Source organism: Pelophylax lessonae (assembly GCF_965119305.1).
Source record: "Pelophylax lessonae genome assembly, chromosome: 8".
NCBI lineage: Eukaryota > Metazoa > Chordata > Amphibia > Anura > Ranidae > Pelophylax > Pelophylax lessonae.
In genome coordinates, this window is record NC_138775.1 from 63,678,489 (window position 1) to 63,704,180 (window position 25,692).

At 47.9% G+C, this 25,692-nt stretch overlaps 1 protein-coding gene across 1 annotated transcript in view; it reads right to left on the reverse strand.

Moving 5' to 3' along the window:
* The window catches only part of CCDC66 (coiled-coil domain containing 66), a gene marked incomplete at its 5' end in the record, with an annotated part of 189,354 nt that overhangs the window by 22,393 nt on the left and 141,269 nt on the right, over nucleotides 1-25,692 (reverse strand). Inside the window, 1 exon segment of the mRNA XM_082266270.1 lies at nucleotides 2,610-2,875. Coding sequence (XP_082122396.1) covers nucleotides 2,610-2,875 — 266 coding nt within the window.

A 25,692-nucleotide genomic window follows, 5' to 3' on the forward strand; every position in this document is an offset into this window, starting at 1 on the left:
GGGTGCCCCCATAGCAAGCTAAGGTAAAGGTGAAAAAAGTTGGTAAACGACGCTACCTGTTAGACCTATAGGTCCAAAAGGTCTTATAAATGTGTATATATAAAATCAAACCAAATATATAAATAATTAAAATGATTATAAATACCAAGGTGCAAGTGAGAAGTAATATTGGACTAAAGAGTGCTCAGTGTCCAAGGAATAATATAGTGAATGAACAATAAATGAAACAAAGTGCACAAATGGTAATAAAAATGTATTATTAAAGTGCTGGTAGTGACTAATTCAGTGCAGGAAAATTAAATAAATAAAACCTTGTGTAATCAATATATATATCAGCTCCTTGAAAGAGAAATTATAAAAACCTTATCTGTATAGTGTTGGGGTATGGTGCTCGTGACAGATAAAATTTGGTGATTTGGGTGTCTATCCAGGGGTCTTGTCCGTGTTGGATTAAGCAGGTTTGTATAGGAGAATGGTGGTCATCCGACCGAAATGCTCCAACACAAAGAAAACCCCATTGTGTAGTATAAAAAGTAATTAAGCGCAAAGTATATCTCTGACTCACGCTTAGGCTGAACTGGATCAGTGTAGACGCCGGGAAGCTTCCGCGTTCCACGGCTCAGACTCCAAAAACCGGAAGTGATATTTGACGTAAACGCCACCCTACGCGTTTCATCATAGGACGTCTACTGTAATCCACTGTAATCCAACACGGACAAGACCCCGTGGATTCCTTCTGCCTGACAGCTGACACTATATATTGAAAAAAAGGTTATACAGGGTGAGTGCGATACCTAGTGGCCAACACAGGTATAGACACCCAAATCACCTTTCTTTTATCTGTCACGAGCACTATTCTTTAGTCCAATATTACTGACTCTTTAGTCCAGTATTACTTCTCACTTACACCTTGGTATTTATAATCATTTTATTTATATATTTGGTTTGATTTTATAAATACACATTTATAAGACCTTTTGGACCTATAGGTCTAACAGGTAGCGCCGTTTACCAATTTTTTTTACTTTTACCTTATATATTTGACCTCTGTACTCCAGGGGTTGGTTGGTGGCAGCTTACACTGTTTTTTCTCATAAATAATTTATCTACTCCGTAGCGCTGTCACCTCTGTTTTAAATTACCCCATAGCAAGCTGCTTGCTGTGGGGGCACTCGACAGGAGGGAGGGGCTAGGAGAATAGAAGAGGGACCCGAGATGTTCTGTGCAAAACCCAACTGCAATGAGACTTTACAATCACTTTAAGAGCGAGGTCCCCCTTTGTTAGTCAACCAAGGCTCAGGTTTACAATCTATTTCCACTACCTTAGTGGATGGTTATTCCACTACTGTTCTGGTTGAATCAGCTTTATTCTCATGGTGTGTGGTTGGTAAGTCTATCCCATTCCTTCCCCTCACGGACATAAACAAGTCAGATGATCACCAATTTATCAATTAGAAGTGAAGAGGAAGAAAGTTACAGAGAAAGAGTTCCGAGAGTGGGAAAAAAAAAAAAAAAGAAGTGTAGAAGGAGGGGGTGGGGGTCAGAGGGATTATCCACAGGAAGTCTGCCAAGAAGTGGACAAACACAGTAAAAGAAATGACAATTCAGAATTGCAAATGTTCTGGAGACAATTTTAATTGTTCCCAATAGAATCATCTAGCATATGAGCATTGGTTTTATGTCATCTAGCATATGAGCATTGGTTTTAGGCCATAGGTCCAAGGTTATGTTTTCCATATGCTGTATGCCATTCACCCAGGCAAACCACTGTGCTACTGTGGGGGGAGGGGGGGTCTGTTTCCACACACATGCAATGCGACCTCTGGCAGCGTTCAGAAGGTGAACTACTCAAAACTCCCTTTATCATCATTCTATAGTCCCGAACACAGACTGGATATTTATAGATTGTGGGACATCCCCAAGAAATTAAATCAAGGGGTGGCCAATAACAAGGCAAACAGAACTATGCCAGCGGGAACAACGAAAAAGATATGGAGTGCCACTGAGTGCCATGTAGCCAAAAGATGGACATCGACCTGGTAGAAAATGAAGGTATAAAAAACTGAAAACTAGACGGCCTTAAAAAGCTGAACAATGCAGTGTCAAGCGCATTAGGGTTACATATCAAGAGGTGTTAACTGCAAAACAGACATGCTAATGGAGAGAGAGCCTACAGAATGTGGGTCACGCCAAAGATTGTAGCATGACTGAGCTCTGTAGCCTGCAGCTGATACAGAATACAATGGTATGGAAGGTGCACAATATAGAGCACAGTGTTCGAAGGTCACATATTAGGCTCAGGCTCATTTCCCAGTATTCAGGGATTTTTTTTCCCTCAGAGTTGAGGAAAAAAACTCCACCAATCTCCTAGGGCACTGTCCAAAAGCTGAAACATGACAGTTAGGGGCAGGCATTACATGGGGGCTGGCCTTCCAACTCCTTTTTTTCCCCACCTCCTGAAGGCAGCTGCATCAAACCTAATAATTACTATCTTCCTATGTCCCTCATTGGATGCTAAATAAATCCTATCATTCCAAACAATTAATACAATTAAAAAATTACTTGTGCTTTCTGGCATTCATTTTTGGGCAAACAAAATTCAATCTTACCAGTCCGCTTATACTGGGGGTCATGTGTTGATGGTCTTGACATTGGAGCATCAGGGTCCAGATAGTAGATCTCCTTTGTTCTAACATATGGTACAAATTGTGAGGAAGGTGGTCTATGGGCTTCTTGTTTGTCCAGTTCTGGAGACATATTAATTTGGGTAGAAATGGGATTCCCACTGTAAACTATAGGGACAGGAGTTTTGTTTGATTTCCTTTGAGTTTGCTGTAATCGAATTTTCACTGCAGGAACTGGAGGAGAGTCAGATCTAGATGCAAAAAAAAAAAAAAAAATTAACTTTTTCCCCCCCACTTATCTCACCTATAAGGTATACCTATAATGCTACTAACACATATTGCAACTAAAAATATGCTCTAGGAACTTGTTTAGATATAGATGAATATATACATATTGTCTGTTTTGCTGCATTTTTCTGCACATCACAGCACATGTATAGTGCTAGCAAGGCACATAGAAAAAAAACAATGGATTTAAATGTGCCCTGTTCACACCATGCATGTTGGTTGCGGTGCACAAAACAGTGCAGAGGCCATGGTGTAAATAAACCATAATACTACACACTGGAATTCACCTGGACACAGGCTTTAAGGGGTGAGTGGTTCTGCTTGCCCAGTGCTTTGGACTCTATAGCTTATAGGCTAAAGACTGTAGTAAAGCCCTCCACAAACTTGTTCGCTCGTATTTGAAGTTTGCTTCTATGATCAACAGGGCGCAGAAAATGCTTCAAGATTGGTTTTACCATCTTGGGAGCAAAATAGCAGTCAGGTCATCTAATCTTACATGCCTGACAGACAACAGCACAGGGTCATGCACAGGAACATTTCTTTATTGCTACAGTAAAAGCCCCCATAAAATGCCTATTGTCCAGAATCACAGCCAAGAACATTAGGGGTGCACCGATATGAAAATAATCAGCTGAAAATAAGGTTGTGGGCATTTTGCCAATAGAAAAAAAAAAAAAGTGCTGATATTGGTTGCCGAATATTATCAGCTGAAAATGTGCCGATAATGGTCAAAATATATATATATTATACACACACACACACACACACACACACACAAAACAAGAGCAGTATGCAATTGCAAAAACAATTTACAACTTATCAACTGTTGATTCCCTCTGACAGATGGCATAAGTTTTTATTGTAGGGAAGTGTTTGAAGCTGAATTGTAGATTTTTTTTTTTTTTTAAACATCAAGCTTGGTTATATCTAATTTGTCATATCTTACATTTGGAAGGCCATCGGAGATGCAAAATTTCATTGTAAAATGAAAAAAAAAAATAGAGAGGCCATATTTAGCATGAAACTGTAAAGACCGATGATAATTTGTTAATAAACATCCCATCTCAGAGCAGCCAGCTGCGTGCGAGTTACTGGTGGGAGCAGGGATTTTTGCTGTACAATGTGAGTATATGGAATGTTTATTAATAAATTATCAGTGTGTACGGTGCCATGCTATGTATGGCCTCTCTTTTACATAGATATCCTGGAGATTGTATTATTTGGCTACATCTGATAGCAGGTCATTACCTGAAGAGATGGATTAACATCTTAAATCTCAAGTGTAATTGCTATTCTTGTGAAAGTGCGTGTCACGGAACCATGAACCAGACGTACAACAACAGATAAGTGAAAATAAGAAGGCTTTATTGAAAATCAAGCTGTAAAGCAAAAGTCCAAACGGATGGCAAAACCGAAGCAGAGTCTTTGCGAAGCCAGAGGTCAGGAGCCAGGAGGGTAGTAAGACGAAGCCGGAATCAGGAACCAGCAGGGTAGTCAGACGAAGCCAGGATCAGGAACCAGCAGGGTAGTCAGACGAAGCCAGGATCAGGAACCAGCAGGGTAGTCAGACGAAGCCAGGATCAGGAACCAGAAGCAGCAGCAGTCTTAGAAGCATGTGAACACAGGAGGACCAAGCAAGGAACTGAAGCCACAGACCTCCTATATATATATGAGCTAGGCATCCAGCTCCTCCCAGTGGGAAGGAGGAGCCGCAGGGTGGGAGGCTACAAGAAACCCAGAAACCAAGATGGCCGCCAGCACATGTCAAACGAAGGAGAACAGCAAGAAGGTAAGACCATGACAGTACCTCCCCCTCAAGGGCCCCTCCTCCGCGGAGTAAAGAACGGTTTCTGAGGGAAGCGTGCGTGGAAGGCTCGGAGCAAGGCAGGAGCATGGACATCTGCGGAGGGAACCCAGGAACGCTCCTCTGGACCATAACCACGCCAATGAACCAAAAACTGCACCCGACCGCGGACCAGGCGTGAGTCCAGGATATTGCTCACCTCATACTCCTCACGATTGCCCACTTGGACCGGACGGGGCCAAGGAACCGAGGAAGTGAAACGATTACACACCAGTGGCTTCAACAGGGAGACATGAAACACGTTGGAGATCCGCATGCCAGGAGGAAGCGCAAGGGCATAGGCTACCGGGTTTACCCTGCGAAGCACTCGGAAGGGACCAACAAAGCGAGGCGCCAGCTTGGGAGTGGGCACTCGAAGGTTGAGGTTGCGGGTGGACAACCATACACGGTCTCCGGCCTGGTAGGAAGGAGCAGGCGCTCGTCTGCAATCAGCCTGGAGTCTCTGGCGCTGCGCAGAGACCTCAAGGGACTTCTGGATCTGTACCCAAGAAGCACGTAGGACAGAAAGGTGATCCTCCACAGCCGGAATATCCTGGGGAGAGAATACCTCCGGTAACACGGCAGGTTGGAACCCATAATTGGCCATGAAGGGAGACGTCCCAGAGGAAGAGTTCACCGCCGTGTTCCTGGCAAACTCAGCCCAAGGCAGGAGGTCAACCCAATTGTCTTGGTGATCGGAGACATAGCAACGAAGGAATTGCTCCAAGGCCTGATTGGATCGTTCTGCGGCCCCATTGGACTGAGGGTGGTAGGCCGAGGAGAAGGAGAGATGAATCCCCAACTGGGAGCAAAAGGCGCGCCAGAACCTGGACACAAACTGACTCCCCCGATCCGACACAATCTCCTTGGGCAAACCGTGCAACCGGAAGACCTCCCTGGCAAAAATCGTGGCCAACTCCTGTGCAGAGGGTAACTTCTTGAGAGGAACACAGTGGCACATTTTGGAAAATCGATCCACAATCATGAGAATGACCGTATGGCCTCGGGATGCAGGGAGGTCCACAATGAAATCCATCCCCAGGTGTGACCATGGGCGCTCCCCGGTGGCTATGGGTTGCAGAAGGCCCAACGGAAGGTGCCGAGGGGACTTACTCTGGGCACAAACGGAGCATGCCGCTACATATGTGGCGATGTCGGAACGTAGGGAAGGCCACCAGAACAGACGTGAAACAGCCCAGGACAGCTGATTCTACCCAGGATGCCCCGCGGTCTTGGAGTTATGGTAGGTTCGCAACAACCAAGTGCGCAACTCCTCAGGCACAAAACATCTGCCGTAGGGTCTCTCAGAGGGAGCACCAGATTGAGCCGCCAAAATCTGCTCACCCAGGGGAGAGGTCAGGCTGGTGCGAATGGCGGCCAGGATCTGATTCGGAGGTATGACCGAAGTCGGAATCGACTCCTCCCTGGACAGGTCGGAGTACTGCCGTGATAAGGCATCCGCCCTGATGTTCTTGGAACCGGGTGGGTAGGAGACCACGTAATTAAAACGTGACAAGAACAGAGCCCATCTGGCCTGACGTGGTGTCAATCTCTTGGCCTCAGAAAGGTTGGTCAGATTCTTGTGGTCCGTCAGGATGAGGACCGGAACCACCGAACCCTCGAGCAAGTGCCTCCATTCTTTAAGGGCCTGCACGATGGCCAATAACTCCCTGTCACCAATCTGATAGTTGCACTCCGCGGGAGACAGTTTCCGGGAGTAAAACCCACAAGGAAGCAGAGGACCCTCTGGTGTTCTACGCTGAGACAGAAGGGCGCCTACTCCCGTCTCAGACGCGTCCACCTCGAGGACAAAGGGCAACCCAGGGTTGGGATGCGAAAAAATCGGAGCCGACACAAAGGCGGACTTTAGAGCCTCAAAAGCTCGGATGGCCTCGAGCGGCCAGACCTGGGAATTACTGCCCTTCCTGGTCAGATCCGTGAGAGGCTTGGCTAGCATGGAAAAGTCCCTGATGAACTTCCGATAATAATTGGCGAAGCCCAAAAAGCGCTGCAGGGAGCGAAGACCACTGGGCTGGGGCCACTGTAAGACAGCCGAAACCTTCTCAGGATCCATGGAGAACTCCTCAGCGGAAATGATGTAACCTAAGAAGGTTACCTGGGATCGGTGAAATTCGCATTTCTCAAGCTTACCGAACAGCTTGTTCTCTCGTAACCGTTGCAACACTCGTCTGACATCCAGAATGTGGGTCTCCATGGATTCAGAATATACCAAGATGTCATCCAAATAGACCACCACACACTGCTGCAACAGGTCACGGAAAACATCGTTAATGAATTCCTGAAAGACTGCGGGCGCATTGCACAACCCAAAGGGCATAACCAAGGATTCATAATGACCGGTCCTGGTGTTAAATGCGGTCTTCCACTCATCGCCCGCCTTGATCCTTACGAGGTTATATGCCGCCCTCAGGTCGAGTTTGGTAAAGACCGTGGCCCCTTTAAGGCGATCGAACAGCTCGGAAATCAAGGGTATCGGGTAAACGTTCTTGATCGTAATGCGATTGAGACCCCTGTAATCGATGCAAGGCCTCAACTCACCGCCCTTCTTTTTCACAAAGAAAAATCCAGCCCCTGCCGGGGACGAGGATTTGCGAATGTGTCCGCGTGAAAGCGCCTCCTTCACGTACTCCTCCATGGCCTCATTCTCCGCTACTGACAGTGGATAGACCTTGCCACGAGGAGGAACGGCACCAGGTTGTAACTCGATGGCACAATCGTATGGGCGGTGCGGAGGTAGGGCAACCGCGCGCACCTTATCGAATACATCCCGGTACTCCTCGTATTCAGGAGGCAACAGAGAGTCCGAGGAAGTACACAGCAACTTGACAGGCCCATGGATGCAACTAGCCCCACACTGTGGTGACCACGAGAGGATCTCGGCCGATCTCCAATCGAAAGTCGGATTATGCTTCTGGAGCCAGGGGTACCCCAAGACCACAGAGTAGTGTGGAGACGAAATAACCTGGAAGCAGACCGACTCTCTGTGAACGGCACCAATGGCTATCCCCACTGGAAGGGTCTCATGAGTCACGTGTGGCGGCAGAAGGGGTCTGCCGTCTATCGCCTCAAGAGCCAGTGGAGAACCTCGGGCCTGCAGAGGAATGGAATTGGCGGCAGCGAACACACTATCAATGAACAAACCACCAGCACCAGAGTCCACCAACGCCTGGGTCGTCACTGAACCCCCGACCCAGGAGAGGACAACAGTGATCAGTGGTTTGTCAACACGGGAAACCGGGGACGAGGAGACTCCACCCAAGATCTGCCCCCGACATCCGAGAGACCATGAGAGAAAGCAGCGACCAGAGCCTCATTATTCCAGCCCACCTCTGCTGCCAGGGTACGAAACTCAATGGCGTATTCAGCTACGGATCGTGAACCCTGTCTGATGGACATAAGGAGCTCCGCAGCAGAGGCAGCACGAGCCGGCACATCGAATACCCTCCGAAGAGAAGCAACAAAACCGGAAAACTCGGCAACCACCGGATTGTTGTTCTCCCATAAAGGGCTGGCCCAGGCCAAGGCCTTGTCCGAGAGCAGCGAAATTAAGAAGCCCACCTTTGATCTCTCAGTAGGAAAGGCATGTGGCAGCAGCTCGAAATAAATGCCCACCTGGTTAAGGAAAACCACGGCACTGAGTTGGCACTGAGTTGGCTCTCCCCCAAAGCGCTGTGGAAGGGGGGCAGAACCGGTCCTACCCCGAAACACCGCAGGCGCAACAACAGGTTTCGGGGTAGACTCTGGCGCAACAACCGGAGCGGCAGTAGGAGCGGGCCCAGGAGCGACAACCGACCCATCGGCAACGGGAGCGAAATGAGCCGTGCGTTCAAGCAGGATTTGCAACGCCACGGCGAACTGACCCAACAGGTGATCCTGCTGATCAAGTCTGGCAACCAGCGTGGGTAGCGAGGATGGCCCTGTACCGTCAGAATTCATGGCTTGGTCCTAATGTCACAGAACCATGAACCAGACGTACAACAACAGATAAGTGAAAATAAGAAGGCTTTATTGAAAATCAAGCTGTAAAGCAAAAGTCCAAACGGATGGCAAAACCGAAGCAGAGTCTTTGCGAAGCCAGAGGTCAGGAGCCAGGAGGGTAGTCAGACGAAGCCGGAATCAGGAACCAGCAGGGTAGTCAGACGAAGCCAGGATCAGGAACCAGCAGGGTAGTCAGACGAAGCCAGGATCAGGAACCAGAAGCAGCAGCAGTCTTAGAAGCATGTGAACACAGGAGGACCAAGCAAGGAACTGAAGCCACAGACCTCCTATATATATGAGCTAGGCATCCAGCTCCTCCCAGTGGGAAGGAGGAGCCGCAGGGTGGGAGGCTACAAGAAACCCAGAAACCAAGATGGCCGCCAGCACATGTCAAACGAAGGAGAACAGCAAGAAGGTAAGACCATGACAGTGCGGCAACATTGATCAATGAGTGCATGTCCATATGTGAGGGAAGCACTTGGTGATTTTGTGGTTATTTGAAGGTAGACACTTTTTATTCATTACATGCAAGTGAAAGAAGATGATTCTTTAAGTGTTTTATGCTTTGATTTATATACACTATGTTACTCAACTGACACTGGACTTTTTCTTTGGACATTTTTGGGGGATTATGCGTTTCTTTGAATGATTAGCAGAGCAAGAAAGCTTTTTTGAGGTGCATCTCAAAAAAAAGTAATATCAAAAAGTTAATTTATTTCAGTAATTCAAGTCAAAAAGTGAAACTCATTGTATAGATTCATTACACAGAGTGATATATTTCAATAATTTCTCTCTTAATTTTGATTATGGCTTACATCTAGGGAAAACCCAGAATTCAGTATCTCAGAAAATTTGAATATTACAGAAGACCAATAAAAAAAAAAAAAAAAAAAAAAAATGGGGATTTTTGACTTACTGTAAAATCCATTTCTCTGATGTTCATTGACGGAAACAGCTCCCGATTCTTCTTATCCATTGGGTTATACTAGGACACTAGGCAGGAAAAATCTTGACTACGCCTACTGGCAGTCCCAGGGGGTATACTCCCTCTCTCTGCTATAGGTACTCCATTTTGTTACAAGCAGTGTCAGAAGAAAGCCAACAAAACAAGAGGGGTAGATGCTGTGTCTGTCAAAGAACATCAGAGAAATGGATTTTACGGTAAGTCAAAAATCCCATTTTCTCTTTTGATTGACTGACAGCTCCTGATTCTTCTTAACCATTTTGATGTCCCAAAGCAGTGTTAAACATGAGGTGTCCGAAAAACATTGGAAAAAAAAATTCCCAAGGCTAACCATAGAAAATCAGGTAACAGAGCTCTACCATAAGCAACTGGAGCTCAACTGAAAAAAAATACACCTTCAGAGGACCAGGTCCTCTAAACAGCAGCCTGCAAAACCTTGTGGCCAAAAGAAGCATCCGCAGATCCCAACACATCCACTTTATAAAAACTTTGTAAAATTGTGCACCGACGACCAGGTGGCCGCCTTGCAAACCTGCGTCATGATGCAGGATGATGGAAAGCCAAGGAGGCACTAGGCGCCCTATAAGAGAGTGTGCCTTGACAGGGAAAAGAGGAACCCAACCCTTGATGGAATAGGCCTGAACCACCGTCTGTCTGATCCATCTGGAAATGGTCGCAAAGGAAGAGGACAACCCTTTGTGAGGTCTGTCTGTGAGCACAATAGTGAGTCTGACTTCGTAAAAGACTCCGTAGCTGCCAGGTACACCCTAATTTCCAAGGCATGCAATGCAATTTCCTTTGGATGTTTAGGCCTGGGACACAGGGAAGGCAACACAATGTCTTTAGTGAAATGAAAGTCCACCTTCGGAAGAAATGATGGACAGGGACGAAGCACCACCTTATCCTTGTGAATCACCATAAGGTGAATGACAGGATATCATCGCCAGTTCTGACAACCTTCATGCAGAGGTGAAGGCCAAAAAAAAAAAAAAAAAAAAGGCCACCTTTTGGGACCGCAAAAGCAGGAAAAGCCCTCAAATATTTTCAAAAGGAGGCTTCTGTAGAGCTGAAAGCACCAAATTAAGATCTCAGGGCGGCAAGGGAACCCACACTGAAGGAACCAAATGCCACACACCCTTAAGAAAGGTACACAACAGGGAGTGTGTGGCCAAGAATCATTGGGGAAAAAAAGCAAAAGCAGATACCTGGCCCTTGATGGTACTCAAGGCCAATTGCTGTTCAAACCCCATTGAAGAAAGGTTAAGATCCGATTCACCGAAAAGGAGCAAGGATGAACCCCAAAAGACTCAGACCACGCAATGTACGTCTTCCATGTACAACGGTAGATCTTCCTAGAAGTAGATTTCCTAGCTTTCAACAGCTTAGGAATCACAGACAAACCTCTATCCTTCAGCACCTGCCATTCAACAGCCAAGCCGTCAAAGCCAGAGACTGTAAAGCCGGATTGGGCCTTGGGACAGCAGATCCTCCCTGAGAGGAAGGCCCGAAGGAGCATCGTTGACCAGCAGTACCAGTTTAGACTTCCTGAGGACGCGATAACCGCAAAATGCATTGTGGTCTGTAAACTGGAAACTGAGTTAACCAGCGACGTCATTTCCTGCTTTGGTCTGGAACGCACGCCACCACTGCCACACTACAGGGGCTGGGAAGGAAACTGTATCCTATTACAGAGCACCAGAGTGGTCACTTCCTTACACCCTAAACATATTGCAGCGCTTCCACCTAGTGCCAGGAGAAGGCACTACACACTGTAAGCAGCAAATTTTATCTTTTATTTTTTCACTATAATAAAAATGGATTTACACTATATTTTGGCTTCCCCATCATATTTTCCCATATACATCTGCTTGAGACCCTATCCTGCGGTCCAGATCCAGATTGGAACATCTACCACCCATCCCTGGTTTGGATGAACTCGGTGGAGGATTGATTCAATCCTTAAAGAGATCAAAGGGGGCGTGGCTGAACTGCCGATGTGAGCAGACGTGTCTCGAGTTGGCTCCGCTATCCTGCCTGAAATAATCCTGTTAATCGGACCCTAGAGCCCGCTGACAGTACCTAGTCGACCCGCACCGCTGCTCCTTACATCCCGGTGGCTGTTTGGTGATCCTCACTGCCGCACTCCGCCATGACGAGGAGGAAAGACGACAGCACAGCCGCAGCCAGGCAAATCCAAGATGGCGCCGGCCCGCTCCCGCAGCGTGCAACTCGTGAGAAGCCTCCGCCGACTGCCATCGCTAAGCTGGGAAAGTTTGCCAGGGACCCTGCTAAGCACAAGCCAGCATCTCCTCCTCCGGCTCCCGCCCCGTCCTCCAGGAATCCTCCATCTCCGCCTGTGGCTGCGATGTCCCCACACGAGGCTGTCCAGGCCGGATCTCCTTCTGGGCACACAGTGAGTACTCGGCTGGAGGGTGCAGAGGGAGCAGCTCCGCTGGACAATATCCCCCAGGCCATCCCCACTATACAGGATGTCCTGACGGCTATACACACTTATGGGGCCTCACTATCTGAGTTGTCTGTGGAAGTTAAGAGCATGAAGGAGGGCCTGCTGCATATCAGGCAAGATATGCAAAAGATGAGAGAGCGGACCACAGCCTTGGAGGGTCGAGTGAGCGCTGTTGAGGATGATTTACCCCCCCTGATCCAAGATGTGCGCATGAACTCTTCTGGGGTCTCTGAAGCGATGAATAGGCTGGAGGACATGGAAAACCGGCTGCGTCGCAGTAATCTGCGCCTGGTGGGCATCCCTGAGAAAGCGGAGGGTAAAACTCCGGTGGAATTTATAGAGCACTGGTTACTAACTACTTTTGGGAAAGACAATCTCTCCCCGTTTTTCTCTGTGGAGCGGGCACATAGGGTGCCTTTCAGGGCCCCTCCACCAGGTGGCCCTGACAGACCATTCCTACTGAAGCTGTTTCATTATAGAGATAGAGATATCATTCTGAGACTTGCCCGGCAACAGCCTCGCATGGAGATTCAAGGTGCTAAAATCTCCATTTATCCTGATTTTTCTGCAGCTCTGCAGAAGCAGAGGGCGCGCTTTACCGAAGTTAAAAAACGTCTGCGCGCCATCCCCTTGGTATATTCCATGATGTATCCGGCCAAGCTACGTGTGGTGGCGAACGGGACTGTGCACTTCTTCGAGAGCCCCATATCTGCCACAAATTGGCTGGACCGCCAGGAGCGGCAGCTCAGAGCTGCGGCGGAGTGATCATCCTCAGGAGGAGCAAGGGTCTTTCTATGGTGTACGGGTCCACTTATTCTCCTGTTGAGAGCCACGGAGCCGTGCACTGGTCAGAGATTATGGTTCAACTGCTGTCCCGCTTTCCTGAGCCCGTGGAAGGGAAGAACCGGGTCTCTATGTTTATGCAAGTTCGGGCCCTCTTCTACTACCCCCTCGCCCATGTTGGGCTGGATAACTGTTCCCTGCGGGGCTTGGGTGACCGTGGCCTCCCCGGCTACTGTTCACCGCATTTTTTTTGTACCTGTTCTTCGTTCTATGTTTTTTGGTTTTTGTTTTTTTGTCTGTTTTTTTTTACCGGTGATGTGCTCCATGGAACTTTACCTACGCGCTCTGTTTCCAGTGCTACCTATACCGACATTTGTGCCCCTTGGCCTTCCCTGCGATTCCTGAGTATCGGATTTCTCCTATGGACTCCTCCTCACTGTTTGCTTGTAGGCTTGTCCTACCATCTTACTGCATTGCCTGACTACCATGGCGACCATTGATGACTCTCTGCTATCCTGGAATGTACGGGGACTGGGGGATGCGAGTAAACGCACTGCTGTAATGACCCTGTTGTCGCACCGGGGTCCTGCGCTGGTGTGTCTGCAGGAAACCCACCTTACTCCAGAATCCTCTAGCGGACTCCGCTCTAGGCGGTTTCCGACCCAGTTTCATTCCTATCACAGCCAATACTCTAGGGGTGTCTCAATTTTACTCTCCGCATCTATCAAATTTGAATTGCGGGACTCATTGGTGGACTCTCAGGGCAGATTTATTTTTTTGGTTGGAGTATGGAATGCATTTGAGTGTATTGTAGCTAATGTATATATACCGCCTCCCTTCTCCTTTGAGGTGCTAGAGTGCCTGTCTCGGTTTGTTGGGAAACACTCCCAGGTGCCGGTGCTAGTGTTGGGTGATTTTAATAACGTGCTGGACCCGACTTTGGATGTTTATAAGAAGTACTGCCCCGGGGGTTCCAGGAGACCCACTCCGTTTGCCCGATTTATGGGGGAGCTGGGCCTGGCGGATCTCTGGCGCAGTTTGCACCCGCTCGATGCTGGTTTCTCCTGTCACTCACTGTCACACTCATCCCTATCCCGTATTGATCTTGCCTTTGGCTCGGATCTTACCCATGCCCTTTCCCCGGTAGTTACCTATTTAGCCAGGGGATTGTCAGATCACTCCCCGCTTCAGCTCCGGCTCAGGTTTCCGGGGAGTAGATTGCCCATGCACTGGAAGTTGAATCCATTCTGGCTTTCATTGTTCCCAGACCATGCAGCTTTTACTACCCAACTGACTCACTTTTTTTACTGAGAACAGGCACTCTGCAGCTCCGGGGATTGTATGGGACACTATGAAAGCATATTTACGTGGGCTGTGCATCAAAGAGGTATCGTCTATTAAATCTAATAGTAGGCGCTGGGAGAAGGAGGCAGGTGAGGCGGTGCTTCAAGCCGAGCGTGACTATTTGGCTTCCCCCACGGCGGTCTCTGAGGGCCGTTGGTTGGAGGCTCAACGATTCTATCGCTCTGTGCAACAGCAACAGGCGGACCACAAGCGCTTCTTCACCTCCCAGGCTTACTTCGAGGAGGGGGAGAAGACAGGTCACATGCTTGCCCTGATTTCTAGAGCACAACGCCCTCCATCCATAATACACAGGTTGGTTCTCTCTGCAAATCGGGAGGTCACGGACACTGCGGAAGTCTTGCAGGGATTTAGGTCATTTTTTGAGGATCTGTACTCCTCCAAGGTGTCCTATGACCCGGAGGACCTACAGGCCTTCCTTGGGGACCTTCAGCTACCAAAGGTGTCTGCCCGAGATAGGGCAATGCTGGATTCTCCTATCCGGTTGGAGGAACTGCAGGAGGCTTTGGCTTCTTCCCCTAATTCTAAGGCCCCAGGGACGGATGGGATACCTTTGGAGATGTATAAAACTTTTGGAGGGGTCCTCTTGCCCGAGTTGCTTACTGTCCTACAGGCCTCTTATGAGACGGGGGAGCTCCCGCGCTCCATGTATGAGGCAGTGGTAGTTGTTCTCCTGAAGCCCGGGAAGGATCCGACTCGACCGGAAATCGTATAGACCAATCTCTCTATTACCCACTGATTTGAAATTGCTGGCTAAAGTGCTAGCCACTCGCTTGTCGAAAGTTATTGCCAAATTGGTGCATGGTGACCAATCCGGCTTTATACCGGGTCGGTCCACAGCTACCAATATACGTAGATTATATCTGAATATGCAGATTCCCCCGGATAACTGTGGCCAGAGAGCTATACTATCACTCGACGCTGCTAAAGCATTTGATAGCGTGGAGTGGCAGTACCTGTGGGCGGCCCTGGAGGGCTTTGGCCTGGGACCCTCCTTTATCAAATGGATAAAAATCCTCTATGCTGCACCTACGGCGTGTCTCCGCGTCAATAATTTGCTTTCTCGATCGTTTCCGCTACGCAGGGGCACTAGGCAGGGGTGTCCATTGTCCCCCTTGCTGTTTGCCCTGGCGGTGGAACCCCTGGCAGCGGCGGTGAGGGCTGCCCCAGATGTTGTGGGCTTCCGACGGGGAGACCAGGAAGACAAAATTGCATTGTACGCTGACGACGCGCTTTTATTTTTGGGCGACGCTTCGGGCTCGCTGCTCGCTTTGATGCGCCTGATTCATAGATTCGGATCCTTCTCGGGTTTCCAGATAAATTGGGATAAATCTGTCTTGCTGCCGCTTGACCCCCTGGAGGTGGCATTGCCTCCGGTTGCGTCGCAGATTGGGGTGGTGACCCAGTTCCGCTATTTGGGAGTGGTGATCCACCCTGACCTGGGGCAGTATATTAAGCTCAATATTCTCCCCTTGTTGCATAGGTTTCGTGATAAGTTGACTTGCTGGATCAGGTTGCCTCTGTCAGTGGTTGGCAGATGTAATCTGGTCAAGATGATTTGGAATCCACAGCTTTTATATGTTTTGCATAATGCACCGATATGGGTCCCCCTGCATATTTTCAAGATGTTTAACACGGTTTACCGAGCACTCATTTGGCGGAAACAGTCCGCCAGGATTCGTCTGGAAACTTTGCAGGAGACCAAGGATAGTGGTGGTTTGGCCGTTCCGAATCCCTTCTATTACTTTTTATCATCCCAACTGCAACATGTGACGGGATGGCTGCTGGATGATGCGAGTGATCCTGTCAGACGGATCCTTGCGACTCGTCTGGCTGGTGGGACGCTTGTCGAGGCGCTGGAGTCGGGCACCCTGCGAGGTTCGCCTGGCTGTCCCACTCTCACGCTTCTTGACAGGGTATGGCAGAGGGCTAAAACACATTTTTCCTATGCTGGATTCTCCGAGTACTCCCGTATCCTGAATAACGCTAACTACCCCCAGTTGGATAAATTGCGGACCTCTCTGAGATGGGGAGACTATGGCATCCGCTTCATTTACCAATTGTACAGGGGGGATGTGCTTAGGGATTTCCAGTCTCTCCGCACCGAATTTGGATTACCTAACTCCCTCTTCTTTCAATATTTGCAGCTGCGTCATGCCATTGACGCTCAGTCTAAGGTCTCCCCCTGGGGTTTGTGCCGGCCCGCTGTCCTCCTGAGTCTGGTTAACTCCACAAGCAAGAAAGGGCAGATTTCCTCACTATATACGGCCTTTATGGGACAGATATCGAGGGCTATGACATTTAAGTGCAGGGAATCCTGGGCTGAGGACGTGGGTTCCATCTCCGCCGAGGAATGGACCGGCATCCTGGATAATGTACCCAGGGTCTCGCTGTCTTCCTCACAGAGACTCACCCAATTGTTTATACTACATCGCACCTACCGGACCCCACAGCGCTTGCACAGTTGGCGGAGGAGGGATACTCCCCTCTGCCCTCGGTGCAAAGTTCACACGGGCGATCTGTTGCACATGCTGTGGCGCTGTCCGAAGTTGCATCGCTATTGGCATGGGATAATACGCTCTATTAACGATGTTTGGAAATTGACGTTGTCTGTGGAACCCAAATTGTGTATCCTGGGATGGTTGGATGAGGAACTCTACCCCCCCGAGATACACGTTGCAATCCTCAGAGTACTTTTTACTGCTAGAAAGCTGATAGCCCGCAGATGGATCTCTGCTCAGGCTCCTACACATGAAGCCTGGGTTGAGGAGGTTAAGGTGCTCTTGAACAGGGAACATCTCACTTATAAACACAGAGGGAATGTCATGAAATTTGAGCGCATATGGGGCCCGTGGTTGGATGTCCCGGGTCTAGCCCCACTTCACCTGGTGTCCAATAGGATTATGGGTGGGGTTCGGCGACCTCCGACATAAGGTGGCTGCGACCCTGAGGGCTTCTCTCTGGGTCTACACCGAGGGGCTCCTCGAACTGTCTACCACATTTTCCTTGCGGCTGGTACTTGGGGGCTCCCCGTAACATACGTGCGTGGAGTAACTCACCGGAATGTTAGTGTATTGTTTTGCGTTCTGTCAGTGACGAGGGGCGTCTTCTCCTAGAAGTCTGTGCTTTATATGAGACGCTTAAAGTATAAGATTGTCGATACTTCACTGCAATTTCTTGCTTGATAATGTATTACTGTACTGTGATGCCCGTGGCGGCGGGTCCCCCGCTGCCGTATGACTATAGTCTATGCCACTCTAACTAGGCCTTTTGGGACTTGGAGACTTCCTCGTCTGTTTTTGTCTTGTAAGTTTGGTTTTGGTTTTGTATTGTATGTGAAAAAGTTTTTTTCAATAAAAATTATCTGATTAAAAAAAAAAGAGATCAAAAGGGATTTAGGTCCTTGTGGCCTAAAGCCATCTGGTAATTAGCAAATATTGCTGAATTTTATCAAGAGCACAAATTGGAGCACAAAAGCACTTTGAAGATTTTATTTAATCACCACGGACTTTCTTTCACCTATTGCATAAAAATATAAATGAACTACAGATTTTATTGCTAATTACATGCGTTTTTATGTCACATAAGGTTTTATAACACAAGTGTCACTAATTGCAATTTTATTACCACTAAAAGTCACCAATTTTATATAGACACAGAGATATACATTTCACCTTTTTACTAGGTTATTACAAATGGTTCACATTATGGTATTATAGATGATTTTAAAGACCACCATTTATTTATTTATTGGTAAACAATCTTTATGGACATAATTGATTGGTGTAAACAATCTAATACCCCCTAACACACCTGGAACACACACTGATTACCAGCGCCTACTTTTTCACTTATCTACTACTTGCATTTTTTTGGCACACCACCATTAAAATAAAAAAGGGCAGCAGGTTTTTGCATTACATCAAGGGCCAAAACATTAAAACCAGGCGCCTTCACCATCTATAATCCACCAGTTTACCGTACCAAGACCGACGAGGCAAGTCTGGAGCCACTAGAATAACCGGAATCCTTTCTGCCTCTATCCTGCACAGAAGTCATGGCAGGGGTTAGAGAAGACTGGAACGAATCGACAGCCCACCTTAGAATTTCGGCTACTTACCGAGCCACCAGGACACTTCTTGTGCCCCCTTGGTGATTGGCATAGACCACGGCCGTGGCCTTGTCCGAATTAATTCGTACCATACACCCCTGAAGACAAATTGTCCAATGAGCCAGACAAGTCTGATCGCTCAGCGTTCCGGTACATTAATTGGCAGTCTGGAATCGGCCAGAGTCCAGACCCCTGAGCACATCTGTGCTGAGGACGTCTCCCCACCCAGACTGGGTAGCGACAACCGTCCAGTACAGGGGGAGAAGGATTTTCCCTGTCAAAGCGCCAGAGAACGAAGCCACCTCTAGAGACTGTGGATCCTTGTCCCATTTCACCAGAATCTCTTTTGCAGAGATCTAGTGTGGAACTGTGCAAACAGACCATCTCGAAGGTGGACACCATCAGGCCCAGCACCCGCATGCAAGCTCGGAGGGATGACCGTCTGCTGAACAACAGAAGCTGAATTGTCACCTGCAATGTCTGGAGTTCTTCCAGAGGGAGAAACACTCTGAGGCGGAGTCCAGAGTCACACTCAGATAGTCCAGTTTTTGAGGACAGAACCAAAGCAGACTTTTGAAGGTCCGGATTTCAAACCGAACTCCCACAGAGTTTGCAGAGTAATCTCCAGATGTCCATCGGAGCAGTTGGAGACTCCGTTCGCAGAAGATCGCCCAGGTACCCCAGTACCGCGATACCCCACTGACTCAAACAATGCCAGCACCAGGGCAACACTTTTGTGAAGACCCAAGGAGTGGAGGCGAGACCAAAAGGTCAACGCCACAAACTGATACTGCTCCTCGGCCACAGCAAAACTGAGGAAGTGCTGGTGACCGCCACATATAAGAATGTGCAGGTATGTAGTCCATACTGTCGATAGAAGTGAGAAGAAAATCCCCTGATGTAGGGACGCCACTACCGTGCGAATGGACTTCATGCAGAACTTCTGTATAATAAAGAGGAAAAAAATTCCATTTAAAAATTTTAAAAAATTGCAAGGACCAGAGATCCCAGCAAGGAACTAGGTTACTCCTGACTAGGCAGAAAACAAACTGAGTGCCTATAGCTGAGAGTGGGTGCATACCCCCCCCCCCCCCGGGACTGCCCATAGGCGTAGTCCAGCTTTTTTCTGCCTAGCGTCCTACTCCTGTAGGGGGCAGTATAACCCAATGATTAAAGCGGAGTTCCGGGCACAAAAACGATTTTTTTTTTGTGCCCCTCCTCTAGGTAGAGCTCACCTGAAAAGGAATTGGATAGTTATTTTTATTTTTTTTGTTTACTCACCTTTTTATTGAAGATCGTAAATACTCACCTCTGACTGCTTCCTCCCTCGGAGCCGCGGCTCACCCCGTCACTTCCTGCCTCGCGATGATTCCTGGGAGCTAAACGTCATAGCTCCCAGGAATCAATGCGACGGCACTGGCCCCTCTCGTCATTTCCGGGCGACGCCGCATTCCCCTGCTAAACAGCTTCTGGGCATGCCCAGAAGCTGTTTAGGAATGCGGCGCCGCACCGGAAGTGACGAGAGGGGCCGGTGCAGTGCATTCTGGGACACGAAGACGCGGAAGAAGACAGAGAAGAGGACCGCGCCGGCTTCAACTGCCCACAACAGAGATGGAAACGCTGTGGAAGAAATTTTCTAAGTAAGTATTTCTTCTAAAAAGGTAAGTGCGAACCGGGACAGATCAGAGGCTAGCCATTGTGGAATGTGCTAGCCCTGACTGTCCCGGGGTATGTTCAGCAAAAAATCATTTCTGTGCCCGGAACTCCGCTTTAAGAAGAATCAGGAGCTGTGTCTGTCAATGAACGAAAGAGAAAAAGGACTTTTAAATACAGAAATGTTCGCTTACTGAGAAGTATGTCCATGTACAGTATAGTATGCACTCAATACTTGGTCGGGGCTCCTTTTGCATGAATTACTGCATCAATGCAGCGTGGCATGGAGGCGATCAGCCTGTCGCACTGCTGTGGTGTTATAGAAGCCCAAGTTGCTTGGATAGCAGCCTTCAGCTCACCTGCATTGTTGGGTCTGGTGTCTCACACCTTCCTCTTGACAATACCCCGCAGATTCTCTATGGGGTTTAGTTCAGGCGGATTTGCTGGCCAAACAAGCACAGTGATACCATGATTAAACCAGGTATTGGTACTTTTGACAGTGTGGGTAGGTGTCAAGTTCTGCTGAAAAATTAAATCAGCATCTCCAGCAGAGGGAAGCATGAAGTGCTGTAAAATTTCCTGGTAGAGGGCTGCGCTGACTTTGGACTTGACAAAACACAGTGGACCAACACCAGCAGATGACATGGCTCCCCAAATCATCACTGACTGTGGAAACTCCACACTGGACCTCATGCAACTTGGATTATGTGCCTCCACTCTTCCTCCAGACTCTAGGACCTTGATTTCCAAATCAAATACAAAATTTACTTTCATCCAAAAAGAGGACTTTGGACCGCTGAGTAACAAACCAGTCCTTTTTCTCTTAAGCCCAGGTAAGACGCGTCTGATGTCTTCTCTGGTTCAGGAGTGGCTTGACACAAGGAATGCAACAGTTGAAGCCCATGTCCTATATACATGTGTGTGTGGTGGTTCTTGAAGCACTGACATCAGCCATAGTCCACTCCTTGTGAAATCTCACCCAAATTCCTAAATGGCATTTGCTTTACAATTCTCTCAAGGCTGCGATTATCCCTGTTGCTTGTGCACCTTTTTCTACCACACTTTTTTCTTCATTCGACTTTCCATTTGTATGCTTGGATACAGCACTCTGAACAGCCAGCTTCTTCAGCAATGACCAGCGGGGAAGCCGATCCAAGGGGCCAGCGCCGCGTTTGCCGCGGGCACCCGCGATCGCTCTCTGTGGAGAGAGAACGACGGTCTGCTGTTGTAAACACAGCAGACCGTTCTCTCAGGAATGAACACAGAGTGCCTGTGAGCCTCCTATTTTGGAACACAGGTCTCTGTGATCATTTCACAAGTCCCTCCCCCCATAGTTGGACAACACTCCCCTAGGCTCGCACTTAATCCTTAGATCACCCCTAGGTTAACCCCATCCCTGCCAGTGTCATTATTACAGAACCAGTGCATATTTTTAGATTACTGTAGTAATGTCACTGGTCCCCCCCAAAAGTGTCAAAAATGACAGTTAGGGGTACGATCTGTCTGCCCCAACGTCGCAGTCCCACTAAAAATTGCAGATCGCCGCCATTACTAGTAAAAATAAAAAAAAGACAAATCTTTCCCCTAGTTTGTAGACACGATAACTTTTGCGCAAACCAATCAAAATACGCTTATGATTTTTTTTTTTTTTACCAAAAATATGTAGCAGAATACAAATTGGCATAAAAGGATGACAAAAATTGATTTAAAATTTTTTTGGGGGGGGGAAATGTTATGTAGCAGAAAGTGAAAAACATTGGTTTTTCTTTCAGAATGGTCTTTTTTTGTTTACAGCGCAAAAAAAAATTTAAAAATCGCACAGGTGATCAAATATCACCAATAGAAAGCTCTTTTTGTGGGGAAAAAAAAAAACATCAATTTTATTTAAGTACAGCGTCGCAAGACCTCGCAATTGTCAGTTAAAGTAAAGCAGTGCCGAATCGCAAAAAATGGCCTGGTCATTAAGGGGGCAAATCCTTCCGGTCCAGAACTGGTTAAAGGCTCAGGAAACCTTTACAGGTGTTTTGAGTTAATTAGCTGATTAAAGTGCGACACCATGAGTCTACCATATTGAACTTTTTCACAATATTCTAATTTTCTGAGATACTGAATTTTTAGTTTTGACTAGCTGTAAGCCATTCTCATCAAAATTAAAAGAAAGAAATGCTTGAAATATATCACTCAGTGTGTAATGAATTTATATATGTAGCACCCTCCTAGGTAGGTGCAAGGAAAACCATAAGGGAGGCCCTGTCTGCTTATCAGGGGGGCCTGATTGTTCAGCTAGGCTGTCATGTGTTTTCCAGGTGTGCCTGTTGAGCTTGGGGAGTCTCCCCACTATGTCCAATAAGGGGTTTTTTTTGGACAGTGGAGAAAACCTGACCAATAGCACACCAGGGCTTGTATCTATTCCAGAGGGCAGAATCTGCCGCAATGCATCCTGGGATGGAAAATAAGTCTGAGGGGGACACATGACATGTCTTTGGCAGGAAGCAGAGTCCCAGGAGGAGGGTGACGGCTGTCTATCCTCCTGTCAGCGTGAGGAAAGTGTCCTTGGCAGTCGGCCTAGAGGACGGAAGGTTGAGCTGAGCTGCAGAGAGGGATCCAGTGTGCTGTGGACCGAATGGAGCTGCTGGGCAGAGGTTTCCAGGAAAGCAGTGTTGCAAGTACTGAAAACTGCCCAGGGGTCTGCCTAGGATAGGGGACCACTCCAGAACGTCAGAGGGATCCGGGAGCCAGCTAACCGGTAGAGAAGGCTTAGAAAAGGGGGTGCCAGTGTCTAAGCCCTGAAGATAAGTGTGTGAGAGAGGGTGTCGCTGCGGGCCCTGAAGCGTACAAGTGTTCAGCAGTGATACAGTAGCTACCTCAGCAAGGAGTGCCAAAAGGGAGCTTCAAAAGGACTGAGTCACAAGGAGGTGATCAGAAATCAGTTCAGTGTTTAACAGGCAGCAGGCCAGCGTTAACCGGTCTCAAGCTAGCATCAAGTCAGCGTCAGGCATTTTTCAGTTGTCCCCAGCAAACTGTGCATAGTCGAGCCAGAAGAGTATCCCACTCATCCCTTCTCCTATCCAAGTTACTAAATAAATATAAAAACCCAAAGATACTGGACTAGTCATTGTCTCAGTGCTCACACTTGGAGAAAATGCTTAAATGTGCTGTTAGCGGTAACCCAGGCGGACCCACATCCAGCACAATGGCTGGGAATTCTGCTACATATAATATATGCATTCCAATTAAATTACGGAAATAAATTAACTTTTTTTTTGATATTCCAATTCTTTGAGATGTACCTGTATATAGCTCTGTATTCTAACTGGAATTTTTATCCTTGGTTAACCACTTGCTACCCGCGGTGTAGCTATTGTTCTGGGACACCATCATATGACGGCGCACCAGAACAGCCTCTCTCGCGCGCCCCCGGGGCCGAGCGGAACAGCGATCGTGACCGCACTGTGTTGCAAGGACACGGCGCGACCCCGATCTCGGTAAAGAGTCAATGACATGACTCTTTACCCATGTGATTGGCTGTGTCCAATCACAGCCGGTCACATGTAAATGAGGAAGTGCCGTTATTCGGCTCTCCTCGCCTCACACTAGGGCTGAACGATAGTCGATGTGATATCGACTATCGTGCTGTGGGCGTGGACGATTGTCACATCGCCGAAGATAACGATGTAGGGCATAGGCATTAGGCAGGGAGAAGTCGGGATGACTCACAGTCTTTGTAGCAGAACAGAGCCAACATCCGTCCCACATTCAGTCTGCCTGCCAGCAGCTAGCATAGTTCTCCAGCTGATGGTAATATGATCCTAGAGTGAGGAGCTCAGCTCCTCCCTGTAACCAATCAGCGGCTCCTAGCTCACTGACACTGAAGAACTGGATACAAACTTGTAAATTTGTAACAGTTCAGAGTGAAGAGTCAGTTCACTGTGTAGTTCAGTACACCCTGGACGGATGTCATGTCAGGCTTGTGTTCTTCTACCTCCTGCCACCACTGAGTCCCAACTGTGCCTAATCCACACTGACTGTCACTGTCAATCCCTACAATAACATTAACCCTGGCCTGCCCTGGCTGTATGGTGCAATCTGCAATTACAATCAGAAGAAGGCTGCCCTGCTGCAATACTTCCATGATTTCCTCTCGATCGCAATATATGTAGTTGGAAAAAAAATATCGCAATGTACTTTTTTTCCAATATCGTGCAGCCCTACCTCACACTGTCAGTGTGTGAGGCGAGGAGAGCCGATCAGTGGCTCCTCCTCATAGGGGAGACACGTACAAGTAATCAGGGCACTGATCATCAGTGCCCTGATTACACAAAATGTAAATAAAGTGCCAATTACTGCCCACCCTCAGTGCCCACAATCAGTGCCTGCTCATCTAGGCACTGACTGGCAGCACTATGGGCATTGATTGTGGGCACCGATGGTGCTGCCCGTCAGTGCCGTCCGTCAGTGCCGCCTCTCAGTTCCCATTAGTGCCACTTCTCAGTGCCCATTAGTGCCACCTATCAGTGCGGCATATTAGTACCTCCTCATTAGTGCCACTTCATCAGTGCCACCTCATCAGTGCCCATCAGTGAAGCCTAACAGTGCCCATCAGTGCAGCCTAACAGTGCCCATCAGTGCAGCCTAACAGTGCCCCATCAGTGCAGCCTAACAGTGCCCCATCAGTGCAGCCTAACAGTGCCCCATCAGTGCAGCCTAACAGTGCCCCATCAGTGCAGCCTAACAGTGCCCCATCAGAGAAGGAGAAAAAAAATATTTATTTTCAAAATTTAAAGAAAATAAGAAACTTTTTCTTCAAAATTTTTTCTTTTTTTTTGTAAGAAATAAAAAACCCAGAGGTGATTAAATACCACCAAAAGAAAGCTCTATTTGTGTAAAAAAATTATAAAAATTTCATATGGGTACAGTGTAGCATGACCGCGCAATTGTCACTCAAAGTGTGACAGCGCTGAAAAGCTGAACATTGGCCTGGGCAGGAAGGGGGTGAAAGTGCACTGTAGGCAAGTGGGTAAGGAACTGTTGTAGCCCGTGCTACATACAGTCAGTGCTGGTCTCTTCTGGGTGCTGCTTGAGTAACTTGCAGTCTATCTAAAAACACTAGATCACTCGTTCAACACTCCATCATTGAGATAAAGTCTTCAATATATAGGAGGTTCTTAGATTGGGCAAGGTAGAGAGAAAGGGTGGATGATGTCATTTTTTACTGTCTGTTTTGACGTGGTAATGAAGTCTTAAAACCCCTATCATGTTTTTTTTTTTTTTGTTTCTTGCTTTGTGTTTCCCAGGGGAGATTTCCCTCCACTTCCTGTATTAGAGAAGCAACAGGAAGAGGAAATCTCCCCCAAAGTTAGAGAAATGTTAGGCAGTGGTCACCAGAACAGTTATGGCATTATACACTATAACCCTTATGTTACCATTGATAGTTGACTTGTGACGTACACACAATTCCGTCGGCTTTGTGGTAGAACCTGCCTATCACCACCACCTATCCTAGGTACCACTGCCCCACCTGCAGGCCCAGGACTGGCATTGCAGGTGTCGCTGGGTAAGGGTGGAGGGAACTCTATATAATGAACCTCCACCTCCCTT